This window comes from Elgaria multicarinata, chromosome 5, assembly GCF_023053635.1.
Source record: "Elgaria multicarinata webbii isolate HBS135686 ecotype San Diego chromosome 5, rElgMul1.1.pri, whole genome shotgun sequence".
NCBI lineage: Eukaryota > Metazoa > Chordata > Lepidosauria > Squamata > Anguidae > Elgaria > Elgaria multicarinata.
The window spans coordinates 43950306-43966720 of NC_086175.1; the positions used below are offsets into that span (position 1 = coordinate 43950306).

At 41.7% G+C, this 16415-nt stretch overlaps 1 protein-coding gene across 1 annotated transcript in view; it reads right to left on the reverse strand.

Annotated features, from left to right (window-relative positions):
* Positions 1–8256: 8256 nt before the first annotated feature.
* Positions 8257–16415, reverse strand: part of SLC9A4 (solute carrier family 9 member A4) — a 31517-nt gene continuing 23358 nt past the window's right edge. Inside the window, exons 9-12 of the mRNA XM_063127487.1 lie at positions 14535–14631; positions 11456–11587; positions 9865–9955; positions 8257–8645 (exon numbers count right to left, since the gene is read on the reverse strand). Of these exons, the coding sequence (XP_062983557.1) occupies positions 8257–8645; positions 9865–9955; positions 11456–11587; positions 14535–14631 (709 nt within the window). The remainder of the gene's footprint in view (positions 8646–9864; positions 9956–11455; positions 11588–14534; positions 14632–16415) is intronic.

Here is a 16415-nt window from a genome sequence, read left to right on the forward strand (position 1 = left end):
GGATGGCTGTCCAGCTGCCTCTTGAATGCCTCTAGTGTGGGAGAGCCCACAACCTCCCTAGGTAATTGGTTCCATTGCCGTACTACTCTGACAGTCAGAAAGTTTTTCCTTATTTATTTATTTATTTATTTATTTATTTATTTATTTATTACATTTCTATATCACCCAATGGCCGAAGCTCTCTGGAATGTCCAGCTGGAATCTGGCTTCCTGTAAATTCAGCCCGTTATTCCGTGTCCTGCAACTGTTAAGGATACAGGAGCCCTATCCTCCTTTTCATATGGTTACCCTAGGTATATGTTAAATGGAGGGAAGGTGGGAGAAGGATAGGTTTTGCTCCCCTGCCCTACATATTATGAACATTTTCAAAGCAGTAGCCATCATAGTCTGTTACAGCAAAAATAACAAAGAATCTTGTGGCACCTTAGAGACTAAACAAATTCTGGCCTGGGCTTTCATGGATAAAGTGGCCATGAAACCGTATGCCAGAATAAATCTGTTAGAGTTTAAGGTGCTACAAGAATCTGTTGTTTTAGTGTTAAAAGTTAAAACACCCCCAAAAGCTTGTGAGTGCATACTTTATAAACACGTGCATGTTGTTGGGAGTTCTAGGTTTCGATGCATGCTACCAAAGCAGTAAGGCTTTGGTAAATACCAAAGGAGTTCCACCCAGTAAGTGTAGTTAAATTTTATTGTCCTGCCTGCAATTTCAGTTAGAAATGTAGGATTGCTGGACATTCCTCCTGTTTATCTCTGTTTCTGCCTCCTCATAGAGAATAATGTGGTTGCAACATAATTTTCAATAAAGTTAGGTTCAGTGCGGTATGGTCCTTATTGTCTTTGTGAACCTGGCCTTGATTCAACTTCATCTATTCATTTCTTTCACAAACATAAACACAGTCTTTTCTTTTTGGCTTGTTTAAATATTGGGAAGAATCCAACTAAAGCTACACACCTTTAATTCCCAAAGGGAGAATGGCATACAGAGATTCATTCTATAAAGCTGCAGTCCTATATGCTCATACTTGGGAGTATGTTGCATTGAACATAGTAGCACTTATTTCTAAGTAAGCTTGAATTAGATTGGGCAACGTGGCAGCATGATCATAGGCCTCATTTATTCCCTCTCACTTTTGTTAATGGGTGGAGAATCATTATAGGTGTTGCATAGCCTAGGTTTATATATGGTATATTATATACATTGTTCAGCTCCTACATTTCACTCCACAACCCAAAAACTCAAACCAAAATAAAACAAAGAAAAACAATTTGGATGAAAATTCTGGTGTCAGCCTGCCTCCTTAACATCAAAAGTAGTTGGGTTTTTTAAAAGAGAGAGAGAGAGTTTTGCCCAAATTCATCTTCAATTGTCATTAAGATTAAACATCTTAATTTGTTAAACAACTAACAATCGCAGTAGACAATCATTTGTGTTTTCTCCCTTTTCCTTGATCTATATTGTTATGCAAATTCAGATACATTAATCTCCAGGAGAAACATAGATAAATAATAATAATAATAATAATAATAATAATAATAATAATAATAAACTGGATCTAGCTGAAGTTGCAGGGAGATAAGATGATAATAACCGAACTCATGCATGATTAGTGAAGGAACAGAGCAGCTTTCTCGACGAAACCCAATATATGGGAACCAAGAATGCAATTTCTTTTCTAAGGAATATTCATACCATGCCACCATCAAAGCAAATATGGTGAGCCAGCACCATTCCAGCTGAAAGGACAGTTGTGGGGAAATGCTTTCATAATCGTCACTTTGAGGGTGTAGAAATTCTGCTCCCTGTGAAGTTCATTACTTCATGTTATCAACAGAGGTCACTGCTGCACTTCTAGTCTCCATTAAGAAACATTCCATTACAAGCAAGTACAATCAGATAATCATCATGGTCATCGCAGGATGTAATTTCAATATGCAGAAACTGTTTTGAAGCACTTGTTAAGAACTTACTAAGTTAGAGTTGTTTGAACTGAAAGTTCAGGATGTACAAATTTATAAACTTTGTAAACTGCCCAGAGAGCTTCAACTATGGGGCAGTAAATAAATGGGAGGGGGGAATACTAGGGTAACAAAAATGGCACACATTCTGCAATTAATAGTCCCCCTCCCCTGCCCATCCCTCTATTCAGTTTCCACAGAGTGGAATCCATGGGTGTAAGCACAGGAGTGAATAGTGTAGGAACGGAAAAAATGTCCCTTAAATTGTGTTACTCGATGTCTAGCTGTGTCTGCCTTCAGTTTTGTGATTTTTCAAGGGATGCTTTCCATTTATTTTCAGTGATACATGCTTCATATTTGAAATGGAGCTTGCCTGCCCTACTATTGCTCTTTGAGGTTGCCAAGAGAAAGCAGCTTAGAGCAAGGCAGATCCTAGAACAGCCATCCATCTGTCTGATGAGGAACAAGTAAGTGATGGGTATCACTTAAGCGTATGTAAGAGGCATGCATGTGAAACACAACAGTAAGAGAGATCTCTCGCATTTTAAAACTGACTGGAAAAAAAACCTCTGGAGATGGATGGATTAGATTCATAATGAGCATTTCGTGGAGGGGATAAATGATTCAAACTTGCATTCAAATATTTAAAAGCTGAGGGTGAACAATAAATTGCTACTGCTGTTGATAACATTGTTTTATTTATAGGGAATTGGAGGTGGAAGGGACAAATTGATGGAATTGATTGATTGAAAAACAGCCATTCTCAACCTGGTGCCATACAGATATTTTGGACTTCAGCTTCACTCAGCTGCAGTTAACATGTCCAGTGGCTGGGAATGCTGAAAGTTCTACCCCAAATATCTGGAAGTCACCAGGTTGCAGGAGGCTGAGTTATCACAGGACTCCTATATCATTTCACAGGAGTGCTATACATTTCAAGTCCCTGTCACATATTTCAAGTCCTTGTTATCCCTGCAGGAACCTTGCCAATTAGAGCAAAATTGATGTGGTATTTATTTATTTATTGTTCAGCCCAGTAGCCAAAGCTCTCTGGGTGGCTATTTAATCCTTTGTGCATGGTGGAAACAAGTGGGTACAGCATGAATATTTATGGCATGTACCTATTGAACCCAGGTAGCTTGCTGATACCTGCTGTAAAATAAAAGTTAACCAAAAAAAGCCCTTTAAAAAGCCTTCCTTGCTATCCATTGGTTGAGAGATTCAATTGGTTTTGAGAGAGAGAGAGAGAGAGGGCTCCATCACACCAGCGTTATAGCCCGCTGTCACAGTGCACAGATGACATTGTCCATGTCCTGCTGTGATCGTGGTTCTCCCCTCCCCTTAGCAATGTTTTTTGGCATGTGGAAAGTCCGGTTCTTCTGGTAATGCAAAAGTACACCGCTCAAACTTCAACATGTATTTTCATCCATCATTTTCAATCTGATGTTCTGTGGGCGTGTTAAGGGGTGGTATTGATGATGAAAGTGTGTTCAAGGGGCAGTATTGATGATGAAAGTGTGTTCAAGGGGCAGTATTGATGATGAAAGTGTGTTCAAGGGGCGGTACTGATGATAAAAGAGAGGGGCGTGCTTTTTCTCCAGTGGGTGTTTTTAAATTCCAATTCAAATCCTTTCCTCCTCCTGCTTCCTGACTGCTGGGTTGAACAAAAGAATGGTCTATTGTAAGGCTGTGCAAGCCTCAATCCTTGGATTTGGAAATCTGAATCACAGAGGCCATTTCATGGTGGATCCGGCATATTATGATGGATCCACATTTTCTTACACAGCCCTAGGCCCCCCCATACAGCCTACACCTCCCAGCATCTAGTGCCTGGGAGGGCTGTACTTACCAGGGCCCAGAAGCAGAAGGAATAGAGGAAGTAGCTGCTGCCATTGCCGGCTTCCTGTGCGTGATGGCCGGCTTCCTCCGCACAATCAGCTGCTGCTGCCTCAATGCAGAAGTCTCTATTGACCCTGGTTGGGTCCATGTGACTTCTGCAGGTGCCCTACAGCCAGCGATCACACAGAGGAAGCAATGGTTAATCCAAGAATGACCATCTTTACACCTCTCCTCCCCTACGCACCTGCGAATTGGCTATTGTCCAGCCACCAACAACCAATAAAATGTAGGAGGAGGTACGAAGGAGATCCATGGACGGATGCAATAACCATCACATTCATGCCATCTTTTTGAATATCCATAACTATCTGGCTGTGGTTGGGAGAATGAAGGATGGGTCTTTGTATGATTTAGCAAGGTAATTCTTATGTGTATATATTATAATCACATATTAAATTACATAACTGTTTTGTACAACATGTAGGTTGTTAACCTGTTTCAAATGCAATGGAATCCTCATAAAGTACTCAGTGTTTACCTGACTCATAAACAACTTCCCATTCAAGTTCTTCTACTTTCAATGCCTTGAAATCGAGAGTTCAAGTTTCAATCAATCCCTTGGCTTACCTGAGAAACTTTCAGGTACATATCCAGTTTGGCCAAGAAAAGAAAGAATGTCACGTGGGGTCAAAGGTGCAGGAAGTCTCACTCATGGTTTCATATTTGCATTCTATACTATATTTGTTTGAACGATATTAGTAATATTGTTATGCCATTCATACAAAATAGCTTGGTCACTAATCATCTATAATGTATTTAATAAAGTTTAGGCTTCAATCCTGCACCCATTTTCTATGGGACTTACTTTTTTGAGTAGACACATATAGGATTGCACTGAGTCAATTACTGCTAACATAGATTTATACTGACGCAAACAGATTTGATTACTACTGACATCATCACGTTGCTCTAAAATTATTTTTCACTCAAAGTCCATTCTTCTGTTTGAAAGAACAGGAAATGAGAATCTAGTGCTCTATGAGAAGGATGGGCCACAATAAACAAGAGCTAATGTTGATTCATGCAACTTTACACATCGGGAACTAACATTGAAAAGCTTCACTTGCTGTTAAAAATCTAAAAATAAAAAAGTCTCAAAAGAAAACAATGTAGAAAGCCATTGGGCCCTATCAGTTTCCAGTAGAGAATGTTTTGGAGGAGAGCAACAGTATGAATGCCAGTTTCCCTCTCTTTTTTGTCACAGAGCTTTTCTATACGAGGCACTAATTGCGCGGTCATCATTCCTTCTTCAGAGGTGTTTACGGGTTCTTTAAACAATGTCGTGACCCTCCAGTTTAATTTCTGTTTGTAAAGAGCACCTTCAGGGTTTTGTTTTTGTTTTTAAGACCAGGAAAAATAAAGTGTTATTTCTCATGGCGAAAGAAATTCCTGACGTCTTGACTGGAATATTTCAGTTTGAAAACAACAGCAGTAAGAGGGGTAGTGTGGTGTATCCAAATATTCATTCATTCTATTTAAATATTATCTTTTTTTTAGCAACAAGCACTCCAATTGTCACTCACTTTCCTAAAATGAATTTGAAACTGGGTTCACACATACATGTAACCATCCACATCACTCAATTAAAGAGCGCTAATAACTAAATAACTAATCGATATGAAAACCTTGCCTGTGGTGCTTGATCAATGATGGCTACCTCATGTTTCGCAATGCATTACTAGATACTGTAATGATAAGGCCATGGAATGGATGCTGAGCCAGCCATAGAGCTAAATTTCTGTTCAGACAACACATTTATGGTTACAATCAATGTGCAGAAAGGGGAATGAAGAAGTCATTCTTTAAGAAAATGTTATTATTACAAGGATAGTCTATATTCCTAGTAGTCAAATTGAAATATATTTTCTTTAGAAAAGTATAACGCTTCCCTAACCTAAAATGTCAATAGTACTTCTCAATCCTGAGTAGACTGTGATGAAGGATGGGGGTATTTCCCAGTGATAGTGGCATCACTATCACTAGTGCAGAGCAAAACAGTTCTCTAGGGTGACCATAGGAAAAGGTGGACAGGGCTCCTGTATCTTTAACAGTTGCATAAAAAAGGGAATTTCAGCAGGTGTCATTTGTATATATGGGGAACCTGGTGAAATTCCCTCTTCATCACAACAGTTAAAGCTGCAGGAGCTATACTAGAGTGACCAGATTTAAAAGAGGGCAAGGCACCCTCCTTTAACTGTGGTGATGAAGAGGAAATTTCACCAGGTTCCCCATATATACAAATGACACCTGCTGAAATTCCCTTTTCAATACAACTGTTAAAGTTACAGGAGCCCTGTCCTCCTTTTCATATGGTCACCTTAAGTTATCTCCAGCCTACAGAGTGTTCATATATTTCTGAAAAGTTTTTTTTGGGGGGAGGAAGACAGAGCACCTTGCAATGTCCTGTCAGCATGTGATCAAAGTTCACCAGATAGAGGAGGCATACATGTTTAGACGGGGGTGAGAATAAAAAGACTTGTGAGTGGTTAGATGTATAAAATTACACAAAGTATGAAGTCTTCTACAGTCACTGAGAAGACACAGTAATAGGATAAAGCTTCAATGGGTCTTTTGTACTCACTGGGGAAGGGGAGGGACTTAATGGTAGAGCACCTGCTTTGCGTTCAGAAGGTCCCAGGTTCCATTGCCAGCATCTCCAGGTAGGGCTAGGATGGAATCCTGCCTGAAACCCTGGAGAGCTGCTGCTAGTCAGAGTCCCAATACTGGGCTAGATGGACCAAGGGTCTTGCTCCGCATAAGACAACTTCCTATGCTGTAGGCACTCACCACAAATTGCAATGGTCCATTCCAGCACTATGGAAACTAATGTTAATTGTGAAAAGTAGGAAATCAACTATATTTTTCAATGGAGCTTGTCAGATTTTACAGGTATGGAAGCTTTTCAGACCTAAGCAAAAGAGGTATAATTAAAGCAGGAGATGCATATCCCTGCACCCATTAGAGGTAGACAACAGGTTGTACTTGTACAAAGGAGAAGAACAATTCAGGAAGAATGCAGACAAGCTGGAGCGTGTTCAGAGGAGGGAAACCAGGATGATAAGGGGTCTGAAAACAAAGCCCTATGAAGAGAAACTGAAACAACTGGGCATGTTTAGCCTGAAGAAGAGAAGACTGAGGGGAGACATGATAGAACTCTTCAAATACTTAAAAGGTTGTCACAGATCATCTCGATCATCCCGGAGTGCAGAACACGGAATAACGGGCTCAAGTTACAGGAAGCCAGATTCTGGCTGGACATCAGGAAAAAATTCCTGACTATTAGAGCAGTACAACAATGGAACCAGTTACCTAGGGAGGTCGTGGGCTCTCCCACACTAGAGGCATTCAAGAGGCAGCTGGACAACCATCTGTCAGGGATGCTTTAGGGTGGATTCCTGCATTGAGCGGGGGGTTGGACTAGATGGCCTTCTAGGCCCATTCCAACTCTACTATTCTATGATTCTATGAACCAATAAATGTGAATGCTTTGATGTGTGAGTATGAATCAACAGGTGGTGTGGCATTTTGGAGATGGAATAGTTGGGCTAAATGCCCTCCCAACCCTATTATCACACAGTGCCAACCCAGAAGTCATTAAGGGCGACCTCCAAGGGACCTGCTGCTAGATGGACCAAGGGGTCTGACTCAGTATAAAGCATCTTCCTATGTTTCTACTTTGGGAAAGCCTGAGTGGTCCTCTTTGATAGTCAAGAGATGGAGTGTGTTCAGCTCACACAAGCAAGGAGAGTCCTCAATATTCATTTTCAATCCTCAGCACACTACACAAGTTGCAGGGCTTTGGTCCCTGGAACATGACTGATACTGCAAACCTTGAGCACTTGCTATGAGAACACACACTTGCATCTGATTTGAAACCAATGAGATTTACGCCTCTCTCACTATGCATATATGCAATTGGCCTGTGGAGCAAAATCCGTGCAGTTAAAGTAATTGTCTGTATGAACAATTCATTAGACTTAAGCATGTGAGACATGCCAGAGAGGACTAAGTATACCTTTATGGGTCAAGCACATAGCATGGTGTGCACAATTACATGTAAAGCCAACTCACAAGACTTTGGTTAATACCTCCCACCCTTCCTTCTCAGTCCTGTGTGGGCAGTTACAGTGGAAAGGCTCAGGTTTTCAGTGACAAAAGTGGAAGTGTGAATCTCTCTTTAGGATGGGATTTGTAGATGAATAGCATATGTAGGCTTCAATGCCAGCAATGTACATCTTGTACACCATGCAAACTCAGATGTTTTATTTTGCCCATATCATCTTAGGCATCTCCCACCAATTAAACTGGAATCAGAGTTCAGAGGTCTCCAACCATTTCCAAAAGAAATAACACAAGCGAATGAAAAACGCAATTCTGTTCTTTCATGGGGGTGGGGAATCACTCTTTCCTTGAAGTAAAGTGCCTTTTGGGCCCATAAAAATGTTTTTTTTCACCTCTGCTTTCTGCTGTCCATTTGATGGAGGGGAGTGATGGGAACGGTGCCCTGCTCTCCTCGTCCTCTGACTCAAGTTCCTGAAGATTGGTTTCAGGCACTGCATTATGGCGAGGTTTTGGCGGCAACAGTGGCCTTTGTCTTCTGGCTATTTGATCCTCTTCATTTGTTCGTCTTCTCTGACCTGTAAAACCTGTCGGTTCAGCTCTTGAATGCAGCTGCTTCACTGGAAGCGATTGCTGCTGTTGCCACTTTCTTTGGTGTGATTGTGATTCTGGCTGAGGCTCTGAACTGAGCTTAATGAACACAGATTCAGAGTCACTGCTGCAGTCCCCTGGAAATGAGAAGAGAGAAATGGAAAGGTCAATTATGGGGTGGCTAGGTGTCCTACATTACAAAGGACAGTCCTCTGTTTTCAACAGGTGCCTGTTACTTAAAGGTTAAAGACCGCTTTTAAAATAGGGGCAATTCCATCCCTAACGTACTTTCGTCTTCAAAAGACATTGGCAAAATATCAGCTGCCATGCTTACAATCCATTAAATTAGAGGGAGAACAGTAAAGAACAAAGGGCTGTTCTAGCCTCGGGTTCAGATTTCCAGAGCTGAGGCAGCCATTTTATGATGAATTCACCATTTAGTTCACAGCCCTCGACCAAAGCAGGGAAAGAGCCTACAATTCCCAGCATGCATTGTTAGGAACAGACATACCAGGGTCCAGCACAATCACCCACCCAGCTGCATGATCCAAGCCACGCAAGTTCCTGGATGGGTCGCCAAAAGTTCTGCAAGCACCTTGCAGGCCCCTGCTTCCCCTGAGAGCTGCCCATTTCTCCTCGCTGCTGTTAAAGGCTGGTTTCCCCAAAGCAGGCAGCTCTCAGGGGGATCAGGCAGCTGCAGGGTACTCGCAGAATGTGCAGTGACCCATCCAGGGACTTGCATGTCTTGGATCGCCCAGGGCCGGTAATTGTGCCGGCAGCAGTGAGACCACACATGCCTGCCAAACTCAGACCCCATTATGTGCATCCCTCCCTAGTAATGCATGCTGGGAGTTGTAGGCTCTTTCTCCACTTTGGTGTAGGGCTGTAAATGGCAGATTCATCATAAAATGGCCATCTTGGCTTCGGAAAACTAAATCTGAAGCCGAGACTTGCACAGCCCTAGTAAAGTATATCACTGGAAAGAGTGAGTGTTTTCTCTAAATCAGCCTTCCCTAATCTGGTGCCATCCAGATATGTTGGACTACAACTCCCAGCATTCCTGACCATTGGCTATGCTGGCTTGGGCTGGTGGGAGTTGGGCTGGTGGAAGTTGAAGTACAAGACATCTGGGGGGTACCAGATTGGGTGAGGCTGGTCTAAATGAATGCTGAGCATTTCAGGATTCTGATGAGCATCATCTCATTGACCACATATTATAAATATCTGAACCAAAACCACCTTTACTGGGAATGGACACTTTATAGCTACTTGCAGCCTCAGAGAGAATGTAACATTTAGTGCGAATTGAAAGCAGTATGTCGTTTTTCTTGTATTATTTTGATTAAAACACATTACCTGTTAGATCATCATCATTCCTAGCTTCACTTCGAATTGGTCGAGTATTACCAGAGGGTAAAGACAAATAACGCATGCTTCTGACAGCTGCCTGTGGACAAAGAAATGTTGGGGGAAATGATGCAAATTTCTAATATTTTGTGTATAATATATGGTGGAATACCCTCTTGTGGAATACCCTCCCCTTGGAGGCCCGACTGGTACCAACACTGGCTTCATTTCGGCACCAAGTTTAAAAATGGCTTATCATCAAAGCCTCTAAGGGCTAAATTCTCCATGTTTGCACATAGTTTTCATTAATTTTAATTGCTTGAATGCTTTTTAACAATTTTCTAGTGGTTTTAATTTAACGATGTAATACATTTTTAGCTGTGTAAATTATTTATGTTTACATTGTTCTGATTTTATCTGTACGCTGCTTTGAAATCCCAGCAATAATAGGGCAGGATACAAATGTTTAAATAAATAATAAAATAAATAAAATGGTGGCTCACAAAACACCCTCTCCTCAGAAGACCAACTAGTGAGATGAAAAGAAATGTAACTTGCCCAAGAACTTAAATACAAGGCAGAGTCCAAATCAGCAATTTTCTTTTAAACTGGCAATTTCTGCTCCAACACCCATTCCACAGAAGTCAGACCACTGTGGCTCAAAGACAAGAAACTAGGCCAAGAAACTGAGTACAAGGCAGAAGTAGGTTCTGAGCCCCAAATGCCAAATCCCATATTTGCGTCCTCAAAGCCCAACTCCATCCGATGAGTGTTTTATTGCATGCACATTACTGAGCACTCAAAGATTTTTTGGAGGTCCCTCACATGACGTTGTCTGCTTCCTGTGCCCTTCTGTCCCCTTCTGGCCTTCCTTGCAAGAAAAACCAGGAAAACTCCGAAATATTTTTTAAACTGGAAGTTGCTGCTCTCTCCTGCTGTGTGTGGAAGAAGCAGCGTGATTACAATGCCTGACTGAATGGGCCTCGTGGTCCTTGTTTACTTCCTGTTTTCAAACAAGTTACTTTCAAACAGGAAGTAACTGAGCGACAACGGAGAAGCGACGGTAGCCAGCATTTTTTCCCAGGTGTGATGGAGCTCTAAATACCCGCTTCACAGAAGGCAAACTGACGATGCTTAGGGATGCACAGCACATACACTCCCATAGGCATTCTTGAAAATAAAGTGGTGCTGGAGGACAGCACTTCCCTTTGTGGCATACCAAGTTCTAGTTACTTGTTATTGTTGCTGTTTTATTTAGAGCCAGATCTTTAAAAATAAAATAGAAATCAAGGAGCCTGGTCAGCACCACATGGTTCTCAGCTATCAGGCAAGGATGCTCATGTTAAGTCTTGTTTTTAAAAGTGATGAATAGAATGCTGGGAAGTTGTACACACCCACCACTCTCACTCCCACCACTCCCAGTACCACAAAGAACCTTTATGATTGCGGGAACATAGCTTGGATAATAGGACTGCTGAGGAGAGGCATGTTCAGTGGCCACAGCCTACAGTGCTAATAAGCAGCAGCCTTTGTATCTGCAGGCAGTTCAGCGATTTTGCATGGCTCCGTTCACAAATAGCACCGCGTGTGGATGTGGTACCTGCCCTCCCCATGGTAGGCTGTATCCTTTCCTCGTGGACTGCCTCAGGCTGTGGTGGCGCCGGATGAGGATTTCTTTGGCTTCCTTCTCGCTTGGGTCTGTGGCAAGGGTGTACCTGTTGTATGACAGCGTCTGAAATGAGAACAGCATCGCTTGAGATTTTTCTCAGGATAAACTCCCTAGCAGTGCACTGAAAATCATCACTGCCTCATAATCATGTGGGGTTTTTTTAACAATGCAATTTATCTTGTAGATCTCCACCAAAATGGATCAAATGAGTAATGTACATATTAGCATCCCATTACTAATAGTAAACTCATTCCCCAAGTGTGGATCCTTCTGTAGCCACCATACAACACAGGCTTAGAAATCTCTATGTGGGGGGGGGGGGGATGGACTCCAAAACATCCATATGAAAGAGGAGTATGCTCAATGGCCAAATCTGTATGCTTCCTACAGTCAGAAAGCTGTCTGACTGTAGGAAGGGGAGAATGGAAAACCAAGGGCAAGGGGGAATGGAATCCTAGAAGAAGCCACTGGCTGGCTTAAATTCTGAACAAGAAACTTTTGTTGCTGGTCGTGTGTGTGTGTGTGTGTGTGTGTGTGTGTGTGTGTGTGTGTGTTCTCCATAAGTCATGGAGAATGTACACAATGGCCAGTCATAATGCACACTTATTCAATACACATTACTCTACGAGCTTTTCTATATGAGGCTATTAGTCTACTGTATCTACCTTTGGTTTCATTGAGTGCTTCTTTTCCTGCTTTTCCACTACATAACCTCCATGTGGCACTGCAGAATAGTGGAATAGCAGAATTACACAAGGGAAAATGAATTATCCTTTGCTTTCACAAATAATACTGCATTTTCCCCACTCTAAACAAACTTGCCAAAAGCGCTGTTTAAAAACAGAAGCAAGGGGCCATGATGTCATCTAAAGATCCTATAAGCAACGATGAGTAGGGAAGCACTAGTGTAAAATAAATGCCTTGTGTAGAAAATCTCCGTGTGTCTCTCTGTGTGTAGAAAATCTTTGTGTGTGTGTGCGTGTCTGTATACATATATAGAGCACACACACACACACCACACTCCAAATAATGTCATTTTCTTTTACCTTGATGTATTTTTATTTCACTCTCACTGAGCCTGCTCAGAAATACATCCTAAGCCAGGATCCCATGAATGTAATATCACAGCTTTCCTCTTAATACCTGGGAGGTTTTGTGGGTTTTGTGGAGAAAAATACTATTACCCCAAAATGGAAGGACCTCGGCAGCATTTGAATGGCTCTTCCAAGTTTCAGGGGGAAAAGAACAGCAGCAGGGCGCCATATGTGTGGAGGCAGTGCTGGACCTTGCTGACCTATCTGGGACCTGGGCACACTTCAGGATTGGGCTATTTCCCCACCAGGGCTTTCAATTGGTCAAATCAAATATGCCATCATGGGTTAGTTATCTGGTTCATGATGTGGCAATCAGGTAGCCATTTGCATGTTTCAGTGGTTACTGGGAACAATCCCTTTTCATCTAACCAAGGAGAAAGCAAGTGTGTTCCAGCTCCACATGCATGAATGCATTCTATAGCTATCAGAAAAGTCAGTTTCTATGGGCTTAAAACAAGGTCTTGAAACTAACTAGAAAAAAATCCTGTTTGGATGCATTACAACAACCAAAGACAACAAAGAGTTTCGTGGGGCCCTAAAGACTAATGTAGCATGTATTATAGCATAAGCTTTCATGGATTACAGCCTGTAGTCCACAAAAGCCTCTGACATAATACTTTTGTTACAGGACCAGTTCAAAACATTTTGGTGCCTGAGACAGAGAAGCAAATGTTGTAACTCCTGGTCTACCTCAAGTCAAGGTGTATAGTAGCCAGGACTGGCCAAGTTATTTTGACACCTCAGCTAGAAAATCTCTCAAGTGCCATTCCATGAGATAAAAATGCAATAATAATACATCAAATAATTATTTGCTGCCCTTTCATGACACTCCACCACCACCACCACAATTTCTTCTCCCTCACACACATGTAATTTTGTCCCCCTGTCACGATTTCCTTCTCTCCCAACTTCCTCTGCTGCTGCAATTTCTGTCCTTCTTCTTCACCGCCGTTCACCTCAGCAGCAGGACATGGACCAGCTGGGAGACTTCGAGGTTCATCAAATGAGTGTTTTATCACACACTCTCTACTGTACACATCTGGATGTGTGTGCATCACAAAATAGATCCCTTTTAATCCAGCTTTTTATAAAAAAATGGCATGTGCCACGATCTCTTGTTGTGTGCAGGAAAAGTGGCATGATAAAAACGGTCCCTGGATGGGCCACGTGGTCTTTGTTTACTTCATCTCCCCCCCCCCCAGGGAAGAAAGATGAAGTAATGCAGAACAAAAGCGGGGACAGAGAAGCAACGGTAAAAGAACACAATTTCCCCCTGTGTGATGACGCTCTTCCACTGCCTCTTTATGTGAGGATGATATGAGCGTGGCAGAAGCAGCTAGGGGAGGGAGAGGAGGAAATCGTGAGTGAGGGAAGGTGTGCCCTGCTGGCAATTTGTGGTGGTGCCCACAGACACATTTTGAAAATGTAGAATAGGCCCATGGGCCCAAAAGCTAATATAACACAGCTAGCCCTCTAGAAACAGAAAATACTCTTTTATCATTCAAGGTTTTTAAGCGAGAGGCATCTGCCACCTAGTGCCAGTTCCTGGAGCCTTCCTGATATTTCTCATTATAGATCACAAATGAGAGTGAATACTCAGGAAGGAAAAACACTGGTGACCCTTTTGTTTTGTGCTGTTGTGAATAAGCACAGCAAGTGCAAATATCAAGTCTGTGGGTATCATGGTAACATTAAACCACGCATGCACACACACGACAAAAAACATGTACACATTCAGTAAGGATCTGAACCCATATTTTTCCATGATGTTATTCTGTGGCTCAGCTGCAACAGCCTACAAACCAATAATGCTGAACTTTCTGTTATTGCTCTCTGTTGCTAAGGCTTGAAAGAGTGCAAACATGATCTTTTGTTCTAGAACTATGAAACATGTTACCAGAATGAGAAACACACACCCTTTGTCTCACTTGATACAGATTGTGTGACAGTATATTCTGCATGGACTCCACCTCTTCAGGGGCAAGTCTCCGAGTTCTTTGGTTTCTATACCTCCTGCAAAAAGAAAGGAAGGCAAACATTACATTGACTAAGTCAAAGGTCCAACCATTATCCCAATACCGCGTTGGCCCTGTAAGATATACAGTGCACTTCTGTGCACACTGTTAGGTGTACATTTGTTAGGTGCGCACAGGATGCCTTGCTAACAAAGTAAGCATTTGTCCATAAAATCAAAGGGACACACCATTTAGTTTCTTGGTATTCTGTATTTGTGTATGAAGTTTTATGAATTTTATTGCCATTGGGCACAGCAATCGGCCAAGTACAAAAAGAAAACAAATTTAAACAGTTGTAAAAAGTAAACTAGAAATCCATATAAAATCTACATAACCCATGTCCCCCACATAGAAATGTTTCAATAATAATAATAATAATAATAATAATAATAATAATCTGGCTGCTGACTAATTAGAAGTGATAAGAGTTAAAACTATTCTTTATTTTAAAAAATATTAAGCATGTTTAATCCCTAACTCAACTCAAAGGCTCAAGGGTAGGTGGGGGTAATGAAAGACTGAAAGCAACATTCTAGTCCCCACTCAGCCATGGAAGCCCACTGGGTGACTTTGGGCCAGTCACAGACTCTCAGTCCAACCTACCTCACGGGGTTGTTGTTGTGAGGATAAAATGGAGAGGAGGAGGAGGATTATGTATACCGCCTTGGGTTCCTTGGAGGAAAAAAGGCGGAATATAAATGCAATAAATAAATAAAATAAAAATAAACTCAATAACATTTTTTTTAAAAAAAAAACCACACCCTTACAACTATAAAATAAAAGGCTAAAATTTAAACTACTGTATAAATTTTATACAGCCATTAGAGTATAAATTTCAGCCATTAGAGGCCAATCCAAATGAAAAAAAAAATCTTATAGTTGTTCTACTTTATGTTCTGGTTCAGATTTTGGGTTGTCTCTGGAGAAAGAGGGCTCTGCTATGGTGGTCTAGCCACTAAGAACCTTCCATTTTGTGTTCTTAAGATGGTGTTCCCAGCTGATTATAAATGATCATAATAATCTTGATAGAATGCGGGTGTGGGCAGAAGGGGATGAGGCAGGTCTCCACAGCATGAAGGCTGTTTTCCCACAGACAGATCTCACACTCTGTATCAGACTCCCCCAAACAAGTGCCTTTGAGATGTGTTGGACTCCCATTGTCGCCATTGGTTTTGCTTGCTGGGGTTGATAGGAGTTATGCTCCAACACAGTTCCAGAGCACCATATTGGCAAAGGTTGATCTACATATTGGATATCACATGCCAGTGTGCTATCCATGTGTATTGTAACCACACTTGTATTATATTTTTCTGGTGTGTGGCACATGTAATTGCTGTCTATTTCCATGGATCACTATGCAGACATTCCAACTAATATGTGGAAGCTGGATGCATGAAAGGGGTGGAGCTACCTCTGCCGTGGCAATCCCCATCCCACCCCAAATCCCAACCCCGCGTACAGTGAATGTCTGCATTGGGCTTATTTCAGCATTTCTCAGTGGTGTATATCACCTTTACCATATTACAATAGCAGTTACCCTAGTACTCTCTGCTACAAACAGAAAGTGAGGAGCAAAGTCTATGAACTGATTCACACAACCACATAGAGCCTGCCTTGTAAAATTAATTTTACATTTGTTTATTAGTTTAATTATTTAGTTTTCTTCTATCCTACCTTTCTTCTATCACATGGGACACAAGGGCCTTTTCAACATGAGGCTTTTTATCTGCCACTTTACAGAAGCTTCTGCTTCCGTACCCTAAGTGGAATTAAGATCAGCTC